This window comes from Argopecten irradians, chromosome 12 (genome assembly GCF_041381155.1).
Source record: "Argopecten irradians isolate NY chromosome 12, Ai_NY, whole genome shotgun sequence".
In the NCBI taxonomy this organism is placed as follows: Eukaryota; Metazoa; Mollusca; class Bivalvia; order Pectinida; family Pectinidae; genus Argopecten; species Argopecten irradians.
The window spans coordinates 35,379,794-35,404,908 of NC_091145.1; the positions used below are offsets into that span (position 1 = coordinate 35,379,794).

The window sequence follows — 25,115 nt, forward strand, 5'->3', positions numbered from 1 at the left end:
CTTTTGAATTAAAACACAATCATTAATTTCTTAAAACAGTTTTGGGAAGATTTCTACATTTATATACCCACCTCTCTTTCATAGAAATGTTTCCTGACCATTTCAGTGATTATCTCCCTTTGCGTACCCACAGCCCCACTCATTCCTACTTGGTCTAGGTCAAGGATGTCCCGTCCAGTCCTCAGCTGTTTGTGACCTTTCTTTGCTAACAAGCGTATCTGGGCTAATCTCTCGGCCCTACTACGGTCCCAGTCTGAAGCACTACAACATAAACATATACAGGTAAATACATCGACAATAGTGGTACTATAAATCTGACTCTCTGACTACTATGAAGAAAAATGACATCACAGACCTAGACATTGCTGTTTGTTTATATATATAGTGCTTAATTAGACAGGATGAAAAATGAATGAAAATTATGTTTTTGTTATATACTAAATCTTTAAAAAATGTTATAGAATGAATGAAGCTTCAGTGGTGTGGTGAGTGATGCTGACTCCAAACCCCGAACCTTGGCAGTCTACAAATATTTACAAGTTTCATGGGAAATAAATGTTAAATTTACGGTAAAAAAAAATAATTAAGCTTACTAAAGACCAGAAAAGATTGTACATGTAAGATGTACATTGCAAATGCCAACACCTCAATATGGAATCAAAACAGGCCATAGTGGGATGACATACGACAGAGAGAATGGGACCAGGGAAGACAACACATAGTGGGATGACATACGACAGAGAGGATGGGACCAGGGAAGACAACACATAGTGGGATGACATACGACAGAGAGGATGGGACCAGGGAAGACAACACATAGTGGGATGACATACAACAGAGAGGATGGGACCAGGGAAGACAACACATAGTGGGATGACATACGACAGAGAGGATGGGACCAGGGAAGACAACACATAGTGGGATGACATACGACAGAGAGGATGGGACCAGGGAAGACAACACATAGTGGGATGACATACGACAGAGAGGATGGGACCAGGGAAGACAACACATAGTGGGATGACATACGACAGAGAGGATGGGACCAGGGAAGACAACACATAGTGGGATGACATACGACAGAGAGGATGGGACCAGGGAAGACAACACATAGTGGGATGACATACGACAGAGAGGATGGGACCAGGGAAGACAACACATAGTGGGATGACATACGACAGAGAGGATGGGACCAGGGAAGACAACACATAGTGGGATGACATACGACAGAGAGGATGGGACCAGGGAAGACAACACATAGTGGGATGACATACGACAGAGAGGATGGGACCAGGGAAGACAACACATAGTGGGATGACATACGACAGAGAGGATGGGACCAGGGAAGACAACACATAGTGGGATGACATACGACAGAGAGGATGGGACCAGGGAAGACAACACATAGTGGGATGACATACGACAGAGAGGATGGGACCAGGGAAGACAACACATAGTGGGATGACATACGACAGAGAGGATGGGACCAGGGAAGACAACACATAGTGGGATGACATACGACAGAGAGGATGGGACCAGGGAAGACAACACATAGTGGGATGACATACGACAGAGAGGATGGGACCAGGGAAGATAACACATAGTGGGATGACATACGACAGAGAGGATGGGACCAGGGAAGACAACATATAGTGGGATGACATACGACAGAGAGGATGGGACCAGGGAAGACAACACATAGTGGGATGACATACGACAGCGAGGATGGGACCAGGGAAGACAACATAAGTGGGATGACATACGACAGAGAGGATGGGACCAGGGAAGACAACACATAGTGGGATGACATACGACAGAGAGGATGGGACCAGGGAAGACAACACATAGTGGGATGACATACGACAGAGAGAGGATGGGACCAGGGAAGACAACACATAGTGGGATGACATACACAGAGAGGATGGGACCAGGGAAGACAACACATAGTGGGATGACATACGACAGAGAGGATGGGACCAGGGAAGACAACACATAGTGGGATGACATACGACAGAGAGGATGGGACCAGGGAAGACAACACATAGTGGGATGACATACGACAGAGAGGATGGGACCAGGGAAGACAACACATAGTGGGATGACATACGACAGAGAGGATGGGACCAGGGAAGACAACACATAGTGGGATGACATACGACAGAGAGGATGGGACCAGGGAAGACAACACATAGTGGGATGACATACGACAGAGAGGATGGGACCAGGGAAGACAACACATAGTGGGATGACATACGACAGAGAGGATGGGACCAGGGAAGACAACACTTAGTGGGATGACATACGACAGAGAGGATGGGACCAGGGAAGACAACACATAGTGGGATGACATACGACAGAGAGGATGGGACCAGGGAAGACAACACATAGTGGGATGACATACGACAGAGAGGATGGGACCAGGGAAGACAACACATAGTGGGATGACATACGACAGAGAGAGGATGGGACCAGGGAAGACAACACATAGTGGGATGACATACGACAGAGAGGATGGGACCAGGGAAGACAACACATAGTGGGATGACATACGACAGAGAGGATGGGACCAGGGAAGACAACACATAGTGGGATGACATACGACAGAGAGGATGGGACCAGGGAAGACAACACATAGTGGGATGACATACGACAGAGAGGATGGGACCAGGGAAGACAACACATAGTGGGATGACATACGACAGAGAGGATGGGACCAGGGAAGACAACACATAGTGGGATGACATACGACAGAGAGGATGGGACCAGGGAAGACAACACATAGTGGGATGACATACGACAGAGAGGATGGGACCAGGGAAGACAACACATAGTGGGATGACATATGACAGAGAGGATGGGACCAGGGAAGACAACACATAGTGGGATGACATATGACAGAGAGGATGGGACCAGGGAAGACAACACATAGTGGGATGACATATGACAGAGAGGATGGGACCAGGGAAGACAACACATAGTGGGATGACATACGACAGAGAGGATGGGACCAGGGAAGACAACACATAGTGGGATGACATATGACAGAGAGGATGGGACCAGGGAAGACAACACATAGTGGGATGACATACGACAGAGAGGATGGGACCAGGGAAGACAACACATAGTGGGATGACATACGACAGAGAGGATGGGACCAGGGAAGACAACACATAGTGGGATGACATACGACAGAGAGGATGGGACCAGGGAAGACAACACATAGTGGGATGACATACGACAGAGAGGATGGGACAGGGAAGACAACACATAGTGGGATGACATACGACAGAGAGGATGGGACCAGGGAAGACAACACATAGTGGGATGACATACGACAGAGAGGATGGGACCAGGGAAGACAACACATAGTGGGATGACATACGACAGAGAGGATGGGACCAGGGAAGACAACACATAGTGGGATGACATACGACAGAGAGGATGGGACCAGGGAAGACAACACATAGTGGGATGACATACGACAGCGAGGATGGGACCAGGGAAGACAACACATAGTGGGATGACATACGACAGAGAGGATGGGACCAGGGAAGACAACACATAGTGGGATGACATACGACAGAGAGGAGGACCAGGGAAGACAACACATATGGGATGACATAAGACAGAGAAGATGGGACCAGGGAAGACAACACATAGTGGGATGACATACGACAGAGATGATGGGACCAGGGAAGACAACACATAGTGGGATGACATACGACAGCGAGGAGGATGGGACCAGGGAAGACAACACATAGTGGGATGACATACGACAGAGAGGATGGGACCAGGGAAGACAACACATAGTGGGATGACATACGACAGAGAGGATGGGACCAGGGAAGACAACACATAGTGGGATGACATACGACAGAGAGAATGGGACCAGGGAAGACAACACATAGTGGGATGACATACGACAGAGAGGATGGGACCAGGGAAGACAACACATAGTAGGATGACATACGACAGAGAAGATGGGACCAGGGAAGACAACACATAATGCTCATTATTTCATAATAGGATCATCAAAAGCAAGGAAACTAGAACTGTTTGTATAACATAAATACCCTCAACTTCCTATGAAAGCAATACAGAACTAATGCTCTTTTGGTTTGGTTTGGTTTATTTATTTTTACGTCCTATTAACAGCCAGGGCCATGTAAGGACGTGCCAGGTTTGTTGGTGGAGGAAAGCCGGAGTACCCGGAGAAAAACCACCGACCATCGGTCAGTACCTGGCAACTGCCCCTCATGGGATTCAAACCCGCATCTAATGGACTAATGCAACAGGATGCCATGGGACATAAAAGGACAAGATAGACCAAAATAGACAAAGGTAACATTCCCCCCTCCTCCATTTCATGGACAGGGTTAAAGTTGGAACAGCATAATGGCAGAACTGCTTGTCATGCTACTGGGGATACCATTTAAGGTAAGATATGGTGTGACTTGGTAGCAGAGACTGTTGTAAAGGTACCAACCTGTTTGTTTTGTACTGTTGTGGACGCTCAGCCAAACCAACAGCTATGGATGCTCCGACAAATTTTCCTTCCTCTGCCAATAATAAATGTTGTCGGTGTAACCGATTGTACTCCATAGTTACGGAGGAATTGGTAGTGGACCTGAGCCAGGTAAAAATGGCATCCTTCTCCTCCTTATAGCGCTTTTGTAGGTCAACAAGAATAGCTCCACATGTGGTGTCTCCTACAGAGAAAAACATTCAACAAAGATATAGCACATAAAAGATTCAAATAACAATGATATCAAACCTCGAAATCTGTTTCTTAACTAGGTCTACTGAGATTGGCCTAAAAGAAATAGAACTTACTTGGACATGATATATAAAGTACAATGACAAGATTGGGAGACAAAGTATAAATTACAATGTAAACATTGGCAGGATCTCTAGGCAACATTCAAGATAATGTATTGTCTGTGTCTGTAGGGAAAGATAATACAATATATATATAGCATGTATCTGATTTGCAGTAAGACAGAGATGACCTAATTTTTACCTTGGATAACCTTCTGGTATTCTGCCTGAATCGCCATTTCCACGTCCTGATCAGACATGCCCTGACCTTTTAATGCTTTCCTCATTCCGTCCATTTTTGTCTTCTGTTTATCATTTTCCAGTCTGACCTCCCCCATCAAACCTGTCAAGGTAGCATTCAGAGTGACCTTTGACCCAGGTAGTGTGTAAACCTGTTCTTCAAAATGACCTTCTCTGCGGAGTTGTCTTTCTTGAGTACACAACTGTTGAAATATTTCTGGCTGGTCTCCGTCAATTGCTGTAAGTAGACAACAAATAGGGGTGTAACAATACCTCGGACTATCGATATGTTGAGATTGTATGTCTCTCAACTTGATCAATCGATGGTAATTTAAAAAAGTACGCCAAACTAACGATAGTTTCAATTGTCAGATCTATATTTTTCTGAAAGTTGGACTAAAATCATGTACTCACAGAGGATTGATAAACAGACTCACCGAGTGTAAACAGACTCACAGAGGATTGATAAACAGACTCACAGAGGATTGATAAATAGTCACGATAAAATGTTCCTTTAAATCAAAACACAACACCAACAATGTTTTCAATCATGATCTTCATTGAGTTAGTATTGATGCTAGCAGGTAGAGAGAAGTAACTCTAAACCAATACTGCACTAGATGTACGTCATGACGGCCAATTCATCGACCGGATTTTAATATAATTCAGAATGCAATACTATCGCAATACTATTGCAATTGTAGTCTGCAAAAGTTTAACTATCGCAAAATTGTTTTCCCCGATAGCAATAGTATTGCAATAGTTAAAATTGTATGAGATAGTCACCCCCTAACAACAAAGCTATCATTTATAGGATTTGTTCATTCAACATATGTTTTCTTTTTTTATAGATAAAATCAATGATTTATACATGAACAAGTAGATATGGAGATCAATACTGGTACAACAAATAATCAAGATTACAGACATATTGTATAGAATTTTTTCTATGGTGTAAAGGGACAACATTGTAATAGACTCCCAAATTCTGTAATCTGTAGATAGACTTATATAATTATATTTGCACAACCTTCAGTGCTAATTAAAATGAGATTACCATAAAACATGTAATATTGTATATATGCAGATCTTCTAAAGTACAGTATAATTAATTATAAATTATTGATTGGTTCTGATGAATAGATGAACAATTATGAAACTGAATTAAAATATCTATTATAATAGAACCTGTATTTATAATCATTTACCACATCTAATTCATAATAAATCATTACCTGATGACCGTAGAGCCATCTCGTACAAAAGTTTCTCCCTCAACATGTCATATTTGACCTCCAGAGCCTCAATCAGGTCATTTCTAGTCACATGATCTTTAGGATATCTCTCCTCGACAGTATCATCCACCTCTAATCCGTCATCATTCAACATGGCTTCCAGTCCGTTCCTCTTCCACCTAGTCACACACACAAGTACACAAAGTTAGATGAAACGATTACCAGGGAATGACAGTAAACTATTACAGTGTTGAGATGCTGGACACATTAAATAATTTATAAACATTCCATACTTACTTGTTAAGTTTGCGTTTGACGTTGTAATTGACAGAATCTCTGTAGTTTTCCATATCTTCTGTGTTGTTCTATTGTAAAAAAAAGAAACAAGATGATTAGTGGGAATCAATTCAACCAAAATATTCACAGAAACTGAGAAAGAAAGAAAATACCTATAGGTACAATACTTCATATATTCTAAAATCATGTTGATAAGGCCAGCCTTAAAATGTTCTTAGTTTGGGATTTACCGACCCATCATTTTGAAAGTGGGTCGTAAAACATTTCTTTTGGTTTTTTTTTAAATACATAAAATCAAATGTAAAAAGATAGGTCCTATAACCATAGGCAGATATTAAACAATGATACTAAGTCACCACATTTTATCATTTATATATATATAAAAACAACAGTTTTGATGGTTTTTTTATTTTTTTTTTAAAGTTTTATTATTTTGAATTTCAGATTGTCTTTCCGGATAATGCAATAAAATAAAATATTTAATTTTAGAAATTTTTTTTAAAAAATTCTTAGGTCAGTCGGTAAATCCCAAACAAACAATATTTTAATTTTGGCCTGATAGGTACAACGCCGATTAATTTTCATGATGTAATCCTCATTAGATTAAAGAACTTATGACCCTTACATCTCCAACATGTTTTCCATAATACACAGATACTGATTTCAATAGCATTGGCATTACAAAGAACTGCCAAATTCTAAGCATTTTAAATTGAAATATGGTAGAAATGACTCAAATGAAAATGCACGACTATAATTATTTGAATATATTTTTTCCTTTGTCAACACTTTTTTATCACTTGTTTTAAAAGAGCCCTATACAGTACCAATTGAGCATTGATAAAATGTACTGTTTACAGTACTGATCCCAGTCATGAATATGAAATATTGATCTCAATAATATGTTTGAGAATGTGACTGTAGGTTGATTACCAAGCATTAATATAGTCTTCAGATTTTTAACTCTACACTCAGTTCATAAATCCTAATGGTAATCTTGTCAAAGTATAACATTAAAAATGCCTACCATCAACCTCTTGGTGGCATCCATGTTGTCCAGTTCATGTTGTTCCTGCTGTCTAATCAGTCGCTCCTCCTCCTGTGTAATTGTTTCTTCTGATGCTGGGTCTCCAGACGGATAACTACAGAGCCACATCCGAATCTCATCAAAATACACATTAGAACCAGGAGGCTCATCTCGAGATTCTATAAAGTCATACCAAGTTTTCATGGAAAATCTCTCGCCGTGGAACTCTCGAAAAAGAAGCAGAGTGTCAGGGAGGGAAATTCTGTTGGAGCCTCCATAGTCAAAGGCTTGGAAATCCCAGTATGCCTGCTGCTCTATAGACTGTCGGCGGGAAACCTCCTCCAAGACAGCCAGGAAAGATTCCCTGGCAATGCGTCCTCCTACCTGATAGCCACACACGTGGAGAACGGCAGCCTCAACTTGGTCGAATGTGATGGAGTCATAAGCCATGTTGTCATAGTAATCATGGAGCTGCTCTGTGGTGATAAACCCCTTACAGGCAGTGTCAATGGTGTTGAATATCGCATTGAAGTTATGGATACCCATACTGATATGTAGACTTAAATATATAGAGATATTGAATAGTGTAAATAAGTGTTGCTCCTTATCCTCAGAACTTTCCAAAAGACCAGCTTTGGATCAGTACTCTGAAACATACAAGAAAATTACATCTATTAAGTTAAATGTCTATGAGTTTCATTTTTGTTTAACAAGTACATTTTATACATAATGATATACATTAGGTTAATTTGGCTCAGTCTGTAGAATGATTTGTTTTTAAGTCAAAGGCTGAACATGGCTTTGATTCCCGGTTTGGACACTAGCTCACCAGAAAAGTGTATTTTACCTGAACTTTCTAATTTTCCTAAATATATACCTCCCGATACAATTTTTTTTCAATTTATAACTAATGTTATTTAATATATGATTTCATGATCATAAGACCCTAGACCTTTAATTGCCAGACTATCATATTCCAAAATGTAAAAAATTCAGCATACTGTAATTCGTGTGTGAGCCTACAGATTCCAATACATTCCCTTGGACTTCGATATTGTGTCCAGTGGGAAAAGTTTTGGACCTCAGAGTCAATATAGGCAGTCATGCTTTAATTCTCGTTTTAAAACAGCACAATGAAATGGATCAAACTCGAGACCTCTGGTTTACTATTCCAGTGCTCAATATCAATCAAGCTAAAGAGAAGTTCTCTCTAGCTGAGCGGTATATTGCGGCTAGTATTCACCAGGGTTATATACATACATTTTTACTCACTCCCACACTCACCTCAAAGAAATAACTTGTCCTCTGAGATTACAATCCTGTATTATAGGGATTCAGATTGAATGCGTTTTTCTAATTTTCATAGCGGCTATGAGCCTATGAATAGCAGATGCTAACTACATATCCTGTGGAGCGGGTTATTTGAAAAAAAAACCTAAAATCAAATGTCAAGATAGGTCCTATAACCACATAACAAATATAATCAAAATAAGATTTGATTGACTTATTTCAGTAAATCTTAGTTGATTCTATTTCAAGAAACAACACAATAAAGATTATACATCAAAATATTATTGGGGACTATTTTTTTATTGATATGAAACTGGCGTGATGTTTGCAATCCGCTGATTGATGCACGAGAATCGTTGTATTTGTTTTCGTCAGTTGGTTCTATATGTAACTGCAGTGTTCCGGGGCCAAATTGTCTTATATGGGTTATTCATACAGTTTATTTGCATCAGAGCGCATTATTTGATATAAGCTTAATGTTAAACATTTAATCACTGCCTCTGCCAGGGATTGAACTCGGAACCTCCAGGTTCCTAGCCCACACTCAACTGATCCAGCTGAAGATAAGTTCTCTCTAGCTGAGTGGTATATTGCGGCTAGCATTCACCAGGGTCTAAGGTAAAAAGAAGTCATGGCGTGATGCTATGTATTTATTTACTGTCGCCAATTTTGTTAAAGTCAGGTGCATTCAACCAAACTTCCCTCTCCATTATAGGCCAACACATCGACTCGAAACGGTTGATGGCACCAATCATTGCAAGATTATTATAAACGAAAGCAGTATGGTTGAAACAGAAATCTAGAGTCAAGGCTTACTGACAAGTGACAAGCTAGCCTAACGAATCATTCATGATCAGTCTATTCGGGAAAACTCCGACGTCAGTGTTGTTGTTGATGTCCAAGTGAAGCATGGAAGTTATATGCATTGTTTGCTCTCTGTAACACTTACCGTTAAGTTAATTCACAAAGGTCCAGCCCCGTGATCACCGTGCTCACATTACTAGTATTTTACATGATTTTTAACGAACGAACCAAGAGAGAAAGTGCTTTAGGTCTTTATGGCGGCCATGTTGTATACATAACCACCAAGGTGTTTGAGTGATGTCACGTAAGTTTACACCAATCACAACCGCGCTTTCATATCCATCTTGGCTCGATATTGTATATTGCGCGCGAAATTATAAACGTGATATTTTGCATGTGAAAAATAGTAATTCGACAAACACTAGGACAATCATGTCAAGGCTCAAAAAGAGATGATGTGCCTTGCTGGAATAACGTTAACATCTAGACCCAGGGGATCTACAGACACACATATAGTTGGTGATACAGGCCTGACAGGGGATAAGTAAATTAAGTGAGTGTACATGTGGTATCATCCAGATTCCTTGATATGAAGGTTTTAACTTACCGTAAGCAATACATCATCATCACTTTCTGGACATTTTAATCATAATAAATAAAATGTTAATTTTCATAACTCGGATCATCTTATGTCAATCTCTCCCAGGGTGCATTGCGATCCCACAGTTTCACAAAGTGAATGTGGGGACCGCAATGAACAATGTGAGTGATTGATCTTATATTTACTGCCATCGTCCTTAATAAATTTTCTTATGTTACTGTTGTTTTTTTAAATTACGTAACGAAAAAAATGGGCCATTAAACTAACCACTCCAACTCTTTCTACTAAATCACGTTATACCGCCTCTTTTTCTTCCTCGATACTCCAGGGGTTATTTTAGACCTACTATCACTGTCTTTATCGATCCTATCTCATTGTAAAACTGGAGCATTGAGGATGTCCATTTCTATGCTAGTAAGTTAAAGGGACATACACTATATATCAATAATTAATATACGACAAACAAATAGATGTCTACTTATTTTTTGCTGTACTCTGCTAGGCCTATCGGTACAGAACATGACGTCCTACAAAGAACTTACGAAAAATCGGCGGTAATAGCCTAGGAATTTATTTATTGTGAATACTAGATCTAGTTCTTTTTTCAATGAAGATTCCATGAATTATTTGTGTGATTGGATTACCTCCCCTGAACCATTTTTAGGTAGATCTACATGATATGTATATATAAAGAAAGATTTAAACTATACTAAGGCATTTAATAACACTTTGTACAGTTCCTTTTTCTTGAATTTTGACATTTCAAATAATTTAAAACACAAAAAAATAGATAACTTGATTCGTACACCGATTCGTGATTGTTTGCAATGACGTGATTATCAATAAACAAAATATACCGAATTGGTTATTTCCACAGAGTATTTTTTCGCGAAAACTATCCTGATTGTAGCTAAAGAAAATGACTAAATCGGTAAACTTTGAAGTAAGGCACAACAGACAGGGACTCCAGACTACCTTAAGGGAGAATGATGACATCTGGAAGTTAGTGCGACGAGCAACAGTCCTTTCATTGATAACTCAGGAATGAGTTGAAGATGTTTGGTCCAATGCCTTAGATGACCTCGAAGATGCTGAGCTACCGAACGACATCAGACCCTTTACAGACTACGTAGTCAACCAGTGGATTGAGGGCGACACGACTATATGGAATCACCACACAACAGAGGGACCACGCGCGTTGAACCACTTGGAGTCATGACATGCCAAATTGAAAAGAAGGTCGAGCACGCCCACCCAAACCTCTACACAAAGGTGACAATCATCCAGATTTTCAAAGACATTAATGCTTCCTACGAGATTTCCAACATCCAGAAGAGGGCGGCCCGGAGGAAGTCAGCGATCACACTATAGGAAGTACCGAAGAATTGGCTCCAGAATGACTTCTGAAACAGTGGCTGGAAACAGGAGCCATGTACTTAATGGACTACGTCGATACTACTTCCACTCTTCTTCACCTGAGATGAGAGTGTCAGTCATGAGACAACAACATCTCACCGGTCTTCAGTGTCGTCATTCTGGATTAAAATCCTAACTAATGACGATTTTAAACTTTCAGCGTAATTTTCCAGTTTCAGATGTTTTAATTTTTTCAGTGTATTATTTTTTCAGTTTCAGCTATTTTAACTTCCTCTGTATATTTTTCAGTTTCAGATATTCTAACTTTCTCTATGTAATTTTTCATATGTGTTAAAATTCATATTTACATGTATTAACTATTTCATCAACTCGAGTTAATGATTTTGGCTGGTCAATCCGATGCTTGCCGGCAACAATCTTTCACGAGGTTGAGATATTCCTGTCCACCTGTCGATGTTTTATTGTTTTTCTCCCAAAGTGTACAGAAAAAAATAGAAAAAAATAATCATGGCCTCGTCAGTAGTCGCCGCACATATCGATGACGTTATTGTGAAGCGCGTATGAGCTGTCTTTTCCGTACCTCGGTAAAAGACAGAGTTATCTTTTCCCTAACAACCACGGGATAACCCTGTCAAGTATGGTAGAAATTCTTCTCTATTCTAGCAAGAAGGCTGACAACATACTTGAGAAGAGCAAGCATATTGATGTATCGGTACAGGGAAGGTAAAACACTAACGCGTGGACCTGGAAAATCAACCAGCATTATCCGCCAGGCAAGGGACTGGAAGCTGGCTGTCGATCTAAACCAGAGATTAATTTTTTCAAGTATTTTTCGCGCCGCGACCTCAAACCGAATATGGTTCTTTGGCCACCATGAACACAGACAGAAATCCATCATCGTTGAAGCAACAGTCCCATGAGAAGAAAGGTGCAGCTAAGCCCATGAACTAAAAGGGGCAAAATATGAGGCATTGCTGATGGAATGCAGGAAGCGGCGCTGACAGACACGGGGCTATCCAGTTGAGGTTGGATGCAGAGGCTTCCCTGCGCAGTCTGTGTGGAAAATGCTATTAGATTTGTCGGGCAGAAGTACACGGACAGCAATGCTGAATATGGTCAAGGCAGCAGAAAGATTTCTAGGCTCCGGACAGTGTTGGCAACTTAAGAATCTTACCCCTCAGATTGAGATCCTCATGTTTCGTCCCAAAATGGGGCGAAAAATTCTATTAATACATACTGGATATTTATGAAGAAGATACCAGTAGTGGGATACCCACCAGACTCTCGGTTTCTGAAAGCGATACCGGCTTCATAAGGAGCTCCAAGAAGTCATCCTATTCTCAGCAACTATATATTTTTCCCAAGGATGTTCCGCAAAATCATATCATTCTTAGCATCTCTATTGTCCGTGATGATCAGATGAGATTTATGCATCCTGTGACAATTTTAAGTATATTTTCTGTGATATTTTTTGTGATTGTTTATAAATTTGCTTAATTTGTCTGCTATTTTAACTAACAAATAATATTGTGTTGATAAGCCTTTGGCTTAACATGTAAATCCATCCTCAAAAAATAAAGTTTATTATTATTATTATGATACGGGTTTAATGAGTTCAACGTAATAATCTCTTTCTCAGCTTCTCTGTTTCTCCTGACGATGCGGTCTTAAAAAGTTCCAGGAAATCATTTCATTATCAGCCATTTCATTTCTCCCGGTGCTGCTAACCGCACAAGTTCCAAGAATTCTCTACATTCTCAGCAACTTTATTTCTACCGGCGATTTGTTTGTATTTGTCCTGTCGATGTGAGCTTTAACGAGATCCACGAAATTGTCTCATTCCCAGCCACTATGTTTCTCTTGACGATGCATGCTTATTGTGTTCAAGGAAATTATCTCATTTTCAGCCTCTCTGTTTCGTCTTGGTGCACTTAATTGAAGTCGCTGGCAGCTCTGACTGATTATCTATTAGTGCCACTTGATCTCTTACGATCTGAGTTGCTGAAAATCTTGAAATCCTTTGAATAAGGATCTTTAAGTCCTGTTTCTTCTGACGATCACTCAATGATGATATAGGCCATGGGCTAGGAGGGTCCCACATGCACCCCCCCAAACCTCCGAACCAATATTTTTCTGAACCCTTATGACCCACTGATCACAAATCCAAATGTTAACATTGCATAAGTTGGGATGAACTTCCGGTTATGACGTCATCAAGTTGGCCGCCATCTCGAATTTCACTAAAAATTGAAAAATAGTCATAACATTAACGATTAACATTTTTCAACCGAAGTAGACAAATGAGGTATCAAAATGACCACAATAAAACAACAAACACATAACAGGACCAAAAAATTCCAATATGTGTAGTGATTTCTACGCAGGAAATGAAAAAATCGGATTTAAAGCTAAAAAATGGTGATTTTTCGGCAAATTTTTTATATTTTGTTTGACGCAGCATAAATGTTTCCCAACAGCAATCTATTATTTCTAATAAGTTTTTTGACCACTTGTCAATCAGTTTGAGCAACAAAAACAACCAAAACCAATGTTAACATCGTATAAGTTCCGGTTACGACGTCATCAAGATGGCCACCATCTCGAATTTCACTGAAAAATGAAAAATAGTCATAACATTGACATTTTTCAACTGAAGTAGACAAATGAGGTATCAAAATGACCACAATAAAACAACAAACACATAACAGGACCAAAAAATTCCAATATGTGTAGTGATTTCTACGCAGGAAATGAAAAAATCGGATTTAAAGCTAAAAAATGGTGATTTTTCGGCAAATTTTTTATATTTTGTTTGACGCAGCATAAATGTTTCCCAACAGCAATCTATTATTTCTAATAAGTTTTTTGACCACTTGTCAATCAGTTTGAGCAACAAAAACAACCAAAACCAATGTTAACATCGTATAAGTTCCGGTTACGACGTCATCAAGATGGCCACCATCTCGAATTTCACTGAAAAATGAAAAATAGTCATAACATTGACATTTTTCAACTGAAGTAGACAAATGAGGTATCAAAATGACCACAATAGAACAACAAATACATGTCAGGACCAAATAAGCCAATATATGTAGTGATTTGAACGCAGGAAATGAAAAAAATAATATTTTAAGCTCAAAAATGGTAATTTTTCAGCATTTTTTCATATTTGGCTTGACGCAGCAAAATTGTTTCCCAACAACAAATTATTATTCACAATCAGTTATTTGACCTCTTATCAATCTGTTAAAACAACAACAACAAAAATATATAGAAATGCAAAAGAGAATTGTTATACCATCATTTGGTTTACAAAACATCACCGGATGCGGCATATGATTGTTATTTTTTCCAAACCGCTAACACTACAGTTTCCTGGTGTCTTGGAATTTCCTGAATATAACATTGGCTATTGACGATTTATATCTTAACAAATTTGAATTTAAAGTTGGCTGAATATCTAAGTGGGACTTCAAAATAATCCATTTTCATGTTCGAAATTTTGTAGACTAGTAGCCTCTCAAACTGAATTATTACAGCAAAACGCTAACTAATAGCTATAGGGTATCAAATTAAAGTTCCGTAAATACCATGACACTTTTCGAAACATATTGTGTCTTTTAGAATGAGCACATCCATTGTTTATTTCCTGTGTATAACGCAAGGAAATATAAGATGGTTACTACAGTGTCACAAATTTCTTTCACTAGTTCTTGATGCTAATCATTTTCGTTGTGCGTGCATTCTCGCCAGAGTGTCGTCTTCGACCTCGGTGACCTGATGTGACATTACATTACCGGGTTACCATCGTGGTTCTAACTTGTCAACTGTCCATGGTCAGAGTTAAGATCAGAAACATCGGCTTCAGGGATGTGGGAGCTCTTCCTGTTTCCAACCTAGTTTCACCTAGACTCACATATGGTATATGATGTTCCACACTTCCCCGGCATGATGGAAAAGACACCAGATCAACATTCTGCGGAGGGTTGAGTTGGTTCTCCTTAATTCGTATGAAGCACAATGCCTCATTCTTGTGAACCTCAGTGACCATAGGTGGCACAGGTGGATTCTTTGAGGTCATAAATGAGGTCTGCAGTGAAGTTTCACTTTTTGCCAAGTCTGGAAAGCACTTTAGAGAACTTTTTACTGGTGAGTCTTCAATGGTCTCTTTGCGCATACACCAGATGTGACACAACCAGCACCTTCAAGGGAGTGGGAAAAGTCAGACCAATGAAAAACATTTAACATTTATGCCCTCATTAATGACCTCGATGATATCACCTGTGCCATTTATGGTTGCACGAGGGTCCACAAGATTGATGAATAGTACTTCATACGAATTATGGAGTTATGTGCTAAAGAGAACCAATTCCACCATTGGAAGAATGTGCATCTGGTGTAATTTCCATTATGCCGGAGAAGTCTGAAACAGCATATACGTACGATATGTTAGAATCTGAAAGAGATCCCACATCCCTGAACCTGTTGTTCCTGATATGAACTCTGGTCATGGATGGGTCATAAAAGGCTAGAACAACACTGGTAATGCAGTGTCACATGAGCTCATCGACATCGAAGACGTCGATCTGGCTTTCGACGAATTGGATACTGATATCTCGAGTACTCTGATTCGGACTGCATGTACCAGCTACCAGATATGCCGAGTCTCTTCAGTGGATAGGTCAGTGAGGCGAGAAAGCACGCACAATGATAATGGTTATCATTGAGAACCAGTGAAAGACATATTAGTGACATTGTAGTAACCATATGACATTTTGCTTATGCTATGCATAGGAAATAAACAATGAATGTGCTCATTTTCAAAGACACAAACGCTTTGGGAACTGTTAATGATATTAACGGAAACACAGGCTTAGCTTAGGTTACATTTGTTACGCTATCAGTAGGTGTTGTGTTATTTTTGAGACGCTGCTAATCTACAAAATTGAGGGTATAACAATAATTCTTTTTTTGCATTTCTATATATTTTTGTTGTTGTCTTTGTTTTTACTGTTTGATAGGAGTTTAAATAACTGATTACGAGTAATAATTTGTTGTTGGGAATTATTTCTGCTGCGTCAAGCGAAGTATGAAAAATTTGCTGAAAAATCACCGTTTTTGAGCTTAAAAGCTTATTTTTTTTATTTCTTCCGTACAAATCATTACACATATTGGATTATTTGGTCCTGATATGTATTTGTCGTTCTATTGTGGTCATTTTGATACCACATTTGTCTACTTTAGTTGAAAAATATTAGTGTTATGACTATTCTTCATTTTTTAATGAAATTCGAGATGGTGGCCATCTTGATGACGTCATAACCGGAACCTATACCATGTTAACATTGGTTTTCGTTGTTGTTGTTGTTTAAAATGATTGATAAAAGGTCAAAAAACTTATTAATAATATGAAAATTTGCTGAAAAATCGCCATTTTTGAGCTTTAAATCCGATGTTTTCATTTCCTGCGTAGAAATCACTACATATATTGGATTTTTTGGTCCTGATATGTATTTGTTGTTCTAATGTGGTCATTTTGATGCTGATGCCTAATTTGTCTACTTCGGTTGAAAAATGTTAATGTTATGACTATTTTTCAATTTTTAGTGAAATTCGAGATGGCGGCCATCTTGATGACGTCATAACCGGAAGTTCATCCCAACTTATGCAATGTTAACATTTGGATTTGTGATCAGTGGGTCATAAGGGTTCAGAAAAATATTGGTTCGGAGGTTTGGGGGGGGGGGGTGCATGTGGGACCCTCCTAGCCCATGGCCTAATAAAAGCCTTCCTTCATAGCCCCCGATTCCCATGACGATGAGGGCTTGTAATACTTTTGTGAACTGTTGGCTTATCAAGAACAATCTTTTACAGTTTTAACGAAATCATCTCATTCTCAGCCCGTGTTTCTCATGTCGATGCTGGCTTAACGTGTTCCTCAAAATCATTGTTTTCGCAACCTGTATATTTCCCTTGGAGATAATGGCTTCATAATTCATCCAAGCCAAGGCATACCATGCCGTGCGATGTGGAGCGGAAAACTGAAAAGCCAAACCGAATCAAGCAGAGCCGTGCCGACACAACATCACATTCCATCCCTTTCTCAGCTTCCCTGTTTCTCATGGAAACGACGACGAGTTCCATGAACCATCTCATTCTGAGCCTTTCCGTTTTTCTGGCGATGCAGAATTCTTAGTTCCTAAATTTCTCTCAGGGGTGCGCCAGAGTTTCTACTGGCTATGTGGACTTAACAAGTTCCATGAAATCATCTAAATCTCCATTCTCAACCTCATTGTTTCCTAGCGATACGAGTACAGACTTAGCGAGTTCTGCGAAATCGTCTCAGACTGTATTTCTCATGGCAATACCGGTTTAACGAGCTGAACGAAACTAACTTATTTTTAGAAGTGTAGTTACACATACATTGACTGTTGTTCAATTCTTTTTAAATTCACTGAAAAAAATTAATAACATTGAAATGAAAATCATTTCATTATCAGCCTCTCTGTTTCTTCTCGGTGTGTATCTATGAGTGACACTTGATCTCCAATGATCTGTTGCTAAACTTGTTGGGGACTGTTCCTTGAATAAGAATTGTTATGATCTAATTCTTCAGGCGATGCCGTTTCAACGAGGTTTACGAAATCATATCATTCTCAGCCTCTCTGTTTCTCATTGTGATCCAGGCCCAAGGAAGTCAAAGGAATCTTCTCTTTTCAGTCTTTGAAGGAGATCCAGGAAATATCACACCTACAACATCGCTGTTCCTCATGACGATGCAGGCTCCGTGAGTGCAACGTAATAAGCCCACTGAACTCATCAGTGCAGCTTTAGGTCATAAGTACCCACGTTGAAAGAAATTTTGAAGACGTTTATGGAAAGTCATTTTGTAATTTAACAAATGTGTATTAATGTATATTATAAGTATGTAGATCGGATGTTAAAGGATCGTCGACATGATTATACTTAGGCATAGAACAATTTTAAATTTGACTTCATGTGTAATGCAAATTGATATTGCTCTACTGATATTTGTGAAAACAAAATTGAAGCTTACGTTTTGCATTAACGAAGACAAGATATTTATTTGTGAACAACTCTGTAAGACTATACATGTACAAGGAATTTAACTGTATTTTAAGCTAAAATGATTTCGTTAAGGTGTCATTTTGCTAAATATCAATATAAGTCGAAATACGATATTTAGCAATCAGATGATCACATTCTGTATTTCGTTTGAATTCAAACAAAAAAAATTTCAAATCTGTCAGTATATTACTTATTGAAGACATTCATATCAACCATTGTGTGAACACACTGACACTGATTAGCTGCAGACCTCCCGGGATAACCCTGCTGTCATGCCGGCGTTATTTGGTCAGATATCACCCAATCATTATGGCCGTGTAATGGTCGCAGACAGATAAAGTGGAGTATAAGACAATCTGGACTGAACTAGTGAGTAGAACAGAACTAAAATATCTTACTGCAAAGTCACTTATTTATGATACGCTCTTTTCGTTCTATATATTATCACACCAACATTATGACGTATTGAGATGTCTCTTAATTTTCCACTATTTTCAATACATACAATGTAGTTCAATGCGTAATATGTAGTTATCACGACCTCCAGTGGAGATTCATATTTTCAAACTGATCCGATGTTTCTAACTTTAGAATCACCTTGTAATATTGCGATTATAAAGTCACAATAGTCCAACGTACGTTGAGTTTGGAAGTGTCCTCCTGAAAAAGAACTATCAGCTCAGAATATTGCATTCCATGAATGATAAACTAATGTAATAATGTCCTCCAGAATATGTGCATTCGATGTGTAATAATGTCCCAATGTGTATGATAAACCTTTACTTTCGATGTGTAATAATGTTCCCAATGTGTATGATAAACCTTTACATTCGATGTGTAATAATGTTCCCAATGTGTATGATAAACCTTTACTTTCGATGTGTAATAATGTTCCCAATGTGTATGATAAACCTTTACATTCGATGTGTAATAATGTTCCCAATGTGTATGATAAACCTTTACTTTCGATGTGTAATAATGTTCCCAATGTGTATGATAAACCTTTACATTCGATGTGTAATAATGTTCCCAATGTGTATGATAAACCTAATTCGATGTGTAATAATGTTCCCAATGTGTATGATAAACCTTTACATTCGATGTGTAATAATGTTCCCAATGTGTACATTGTATGATAAATCTTTGCAATCGATGTGTAATAATGTTCCCAATGTGTATATAAACCTTTACATCCGATGTGTAATAATGTTCCCAATGTGTACATTGTATGATAAATCTTTGCATTCGATGTGTAATAATGTTCCCAATGTGTATGATAAAACCTTTACATTTGATGTGTAATAATGTTCCCAATGCATGATAAACCTTTACATTCGATGTGTAATAATGTTCCCAATGTGTATGATAAACCTTTACACTCGATGTGTAATAATGTTCCCAATGTGTACATTGTATGATAAATCTTTGCATTCGATGTGTGTAAATAATGTTCCCAATGTGTATGATAAACCTTTACATTCGATGTGTAATAATGTTCCCAATGTGATGATAAACCTTACTTTCGATGTGTAATAATGTTCCCAATGTGTATGATAAACCTTTACATTCGATGTGTAATAATGTTCCCAATGTGTACATTGTATGATACATCTTTGCATTCGATGTGTAATAATGTTCCCAATGTGTATGATAAAACCTTTACATATCCTAAGTATGGTAAATGTTAGTGACGGGTCTGTTTACTGTCGCCAGATAACGCTGTATCTATGTAGGGGCAGTATCATTAGAGAACCAACCAGCTGCATCCATCCATCCCTTATCTTCATGTTTAGGCTAAAGACGGCCAATACAACTAAAGTCCATTTATCATCATTGTGAAGAAGATATCACTCAAGACGTTCATTTGACTTATATTGGGAAGCAATCGTGTCCGATAATTTGCTATTTTATTAGACTCCAACTAGAGAGTACTTAACCACTTAGCCGGTTGTAAAATTAGTTTTTTTTTCAGTTTATGATTAAGACTCATTAATATGTTCGACCACTGTACACTTCAGGTTTTCTGGAGCTGGCAAATATTAGACTATTAGATATAAACTGATTCATAAATCTGCTTCATTGAGTCAATGCTTTTGCTTAAAAACTTCAATATTTCTATGCGTAATCCTAAATAATAGTGAGATTCAAATACGCTGTATAAGCTTATGTTATAGAACTTATGCTGCCGATCCCTTCTCCACAGAAATATTCAATAAAGTATATGCGACATAACCTTAAGATTGACAAAATATTCTGTCACTGGACTGGTTGATTCATGTGGTTATTTGTGCCAAATTTGTTGCGCGAAAGAGGGAAAGGTTGGTCACAAATTAATCGCAATTTCATTAGAGTTCATTCAGAGTTAGGCATTCTGACAACATATGATGGAAAATCATAGTGGAAGGAGGGGACTTCCTGAAGCTAGGAAGAAAGGGTAACTGTTAGAGACTTGAAATCACAATCGGGAAATAAAAACCAAAATGGATCTAGTTTTTTTAGCTCACCTAGCCCGAAGGGCCGGTGAGCTTATGTCATGGCGCGGCGTCCGGCGTCCGTCCGTCTGTCCGTCAACATTTCCTTTAAATCGCTACTTGTCATAAAGTTCTGCATGGATTGCAACACAATTTGGCCATATACATCCTTGGGGGAAGGGGAACAGAACTTGTATAAATTTTGACTCTGACACCAACGGGGGCAGGAGGGGCGGGGCCCAATAGGGGAAATAAAGGTAAATCCTTTAAACCGCTACTAGTCATAGAGTTCTGCATGGATTGTAACCAAATTTGGTCACAAACATCCCTGGGGGAAGGGGAACAGATCTTATATAAATTTTGGCTCTGACCCCCGGGGGCAGGAGGGGCGGGGCCCAATAGGGGAATTAGAGGTAAATATTCGAATTCCTTCCGAAAAGAAACAATGAAAATGTATTCAGAACATTACTTGGCATTACAAACCAGGTGAGCGACACAGGCCCTCTTGTCCTCTTGTTTTATTTCAGAATATTTTATTGCCTGATGTTAAAGACAATCGGAATTGGGCCACAGGCAACATGCCTATACACGCTCTCTCTTAATTAAATGGATACTTTGTATCTAGAATTAAAGTGGTGTACATATATATCATAATGTAGGTAGGTCTCTAAAAGCTGTGATCCTTATTCACTTAGTCGATTAATTGACAAACTCATTAGACATGATTCGTCCAAAGATGTAATTAGAGCCAAAACATAAACTGAGATGAATGTAAACGGAGCCAATGTGCGGCAATCAATGCAATCATATCTACAACGTCTATATACAACACAATGTGATTACATCCTACAGATAGGCTAAACAGACACACATCATTAATTTATCTTTATCAACAACTTCTGTGACTTCTACTGTAGCAAAGGTCGAACGCATGTGTCCTGTGGTGTTGCTTATGACGCTCCTGCAATTAAAAATGCAGACAATCACAGACGTTGCCAATTTATTAGCGTCTTGTGTTTCTGGTACACTACGCTACTACGTACCGCACTGGTCAGAGTGATTGGTATTTGATGAACATTGCAATTAAGAATAATCAAGTCTATAATGTCCACACTGTTTTTGTATATTGTATATCGAGTTGTCTTTCGCAACGGAATTGAATTTCATCAACATTTTGTACATTTTATTACATGTAAATGCCAGTACCACAGGCTGTGGTCACATACAGTGTTATATATCATTGTTTCCCTGGTTCATTGTTGCTACCAAAGAGTCGAGGGATAGCATTTGTCAATGATAGAATACGTTGTTTTTTAAAGAATGCTACATTTATCTCCATCGGTTGAATTTTCTTTAAATGTCACCTAGTTTGTTTCAATATTGAAAAATGCAGACGCAAGAAGTTTAAATGTCAGATACATCTCTGTTGTCTTTTCGAAATATAACTGCTTTGGAATGGCTAATTAGCGCCATGTTTTGAAGAGTAATCCCTTGTCTTGCAGGAGAAAGTGTGTCTCAGAAAAACTTTTCTGTATTTTGTCAGATATCTGATCGTCTTTACTCGAGTTAACGATTCTGGAAATGGACGAGCAAAGGTCTATTTCACGGTGATTTGATCCTAACCCATTTTATTGCTATGATACATCTTATATGAAGCCCATTCCACTTCACAGTCAAATACTTGACAATTGAGGTCAAATTTAAAGTCAATTTTAAAGACAATGCCAATGATATGTAAATGATAAACTACAAAACAAGCTTGCATTTTCCCTTACAATAGTAAAACTTGAAGAAAAAACTCTAACGGTTAGAAGGCTATCATTGGATTATATTAGGCTGATAGTCAAGGTCTGTTTAAGTTTCTATAATATCAGTACTCGCCATGTTATTGTACAGTATATACATGTAGGTATACATCTACATCCTTATTCATAGAGTAGCAGTAATTTCATTAGTTATCCGAAGTAGAAAATGAAATTGTCTTTAAACTTTGACCTTTATTACAAGTTCTACACTTCAAATCAATTTCTGATTCATGACATTTCGTGCCTTCGTTTTTATGCCCCCAAAAGACGAGAAAACTGTTTTGATATTTGGATTTGTTTCGTCTGTTCATCCATAAAAATCAAAGCTTTGTGTAAAGTTTCGTCGTTTGGAAAATACAATAATAAAAAATAGAAAATAAAAAATAAAAAAAAACCATTTAGTGTTAACGTGTACTTACCGCATTTCTATGACTTTCGAGATATAAGAATTGTTAGTTTGTAAGATTTTGTAACGAAAAGACGAAACTTATTTATATATTTTTGCTAATGTAACACATATCAGCCTCCGTAGCACTTTCTCGGTGAATCGATTTGGTTTTATCTAATATTTATTGTAATGAAAGAAGGAATATTTCTCGACATTTGAGAACGACATGGCTTTGAATAGCAGGGAGTTTCTCGACATTTGAGAACGACGTGGCTTTGAATTGCAGGAAGTTTCTCTGTTATAAAGATAGGAATAATTAAAACGTGTTTCAAATTACTTGATTAAAGTTCCGATAATTCGCCAATAATGAGCACACATGTCAAATTTCCTTCAAGGGACCATAAAATAGAGTTTATCAACTAGGTCGATGTACCAATGGCTGATCAGAATGATTTGGCATTTTACTGTACAGATATTTAGCCGAGTAAAAGTCTGAAAATGAAACTTGATGGGAGATATAAAACCATGAATTATAATTTCCTGTCTAACATGAAAGTAATTACGATACGTTCCTAACTAATTAAGCATTGTTTGATAATTAATTGTAGGAAAATTAATTATTTAATGAACGACAACATTCAAACTCGGATCACATTCATAAACGATATTGTGGAAGACATAAGAGCTAATATAAAGTATTTGCAGACGATACCTCATTATACGTCATTGTTTCTGAATCACGATCTAAGAAAAATTCATGAATGGTCAAATAAGTGGTTGGTTAAATTCAATCCGTTAAAAACCGGAACCTTATTAATATCTAAAAAGAATGATATCCCGCTTCATCCTCCATTAACTATGAATAATACCTTACTTACTGATGTTACCTCACATAAACATCTTGGTTTATTTCTTTCGGGAAATGGTGGGTGGACAGTTCACATCAATTTCCTCAAATCTAAAATTTCACCTAAATTAAACATGTTACGTAAATTTAAGTTCACTTCAATCTCGTTATTTTTCACTGATTCGGCCAATTTTTGAATATGGCGACATAATATGGGACAACCTTACCAAAACTCAATCAGATATGTTAGAAGATCTCCAATTAGAAGCAGCACGGATATAGCCTAATAGTTACTGGTGGAACTAGACTTACTAGCAGGGTAAAACTATATCTCGAGACAGGCTGGCTTTCCCTATAGAGCAAAGACGTAAATATCACAAGATGATCCACTTTCATAAAATAGTTCATGGTCTCTTTCCACAGTATCTTCAAGGAATACTTCCTCAGCGCAAAAACAATATCCATGATCATAATATTAGATTAGGTAAAAACTTCCGTCCACTTTCCTGTCGTACAAGCCTTTCCATGAAATCCTTTCTGCCATCTGTAATAAATCTTTGGAATGCTATTCCTGATGAAATCAAAATCAGTCTCTCAATAACAAAACTTAAAACTCATTTAAACGCACAAAAAAATCTCAAGTCCCACCATATTATGTTTTTTTTTTTTTTAATGTTATCGGCATTAGATTGGGTCAGATTCACCATGCGAGACTGAGGATGGAGTGCAGTATTATCTGTTCCGTAGGAATCTAATAAACAGTCCGCTTTGCTCCTTCTATAAAGTTGATGAAAATAACGAACATTTTTTATTAACTTGTAGACTT

At 38.2% G+C, this 25,115-nt stretch overlaps 1 protein-coding gene across 5 annotated transcripts in view; it reads right to left on the reverse strand.

Moving 5' to 3' along the window:
* The window catches only part of LOC138304775 (trichohyalin-like), a 95,152-nt gene extending 85,161 nt beyond the window's left edge, over positions 1–9,991 (reverse strand). For all 5 annotated transcript variants that reach the window (XM_069245039.1, XM_069245040.1, XM_069245041.1 and 2 more), the window contains exons 1-7: positions 9,857–9,991; positions 7,618–8,264; positions 6,591–6,658; positions 6,294–6,472; positions 5,021–5,296; positions 4,487–4,709; positions 72–261 (exon numbers count right to left, since the gene is read on the reverse strand). In XM_069245039.1, coding sequence (XP_069101140.1) covers positions 72–261; positions 4,487–4,709; positions 5,021–5,296; positions 6,294–6,472; positions 6,591–6,658; positions 7,618–8,163 — 1,482 coding nt within the window. In that variant the 5' untranslated portion in view covers positions 8,164–8,264; positions 9,857–9,991. The remainder of the gene's footprint in view (positions 1–71; positions 262–4,486; positions 4,710–5,020; positions 5,297–6,293; positions 6,473–6,590; positions 6,659–7,617; positions 8,265–9,856) is intronic.
* Positions 9,992–25,115: the final 15,124 nt, after the last annotated feature.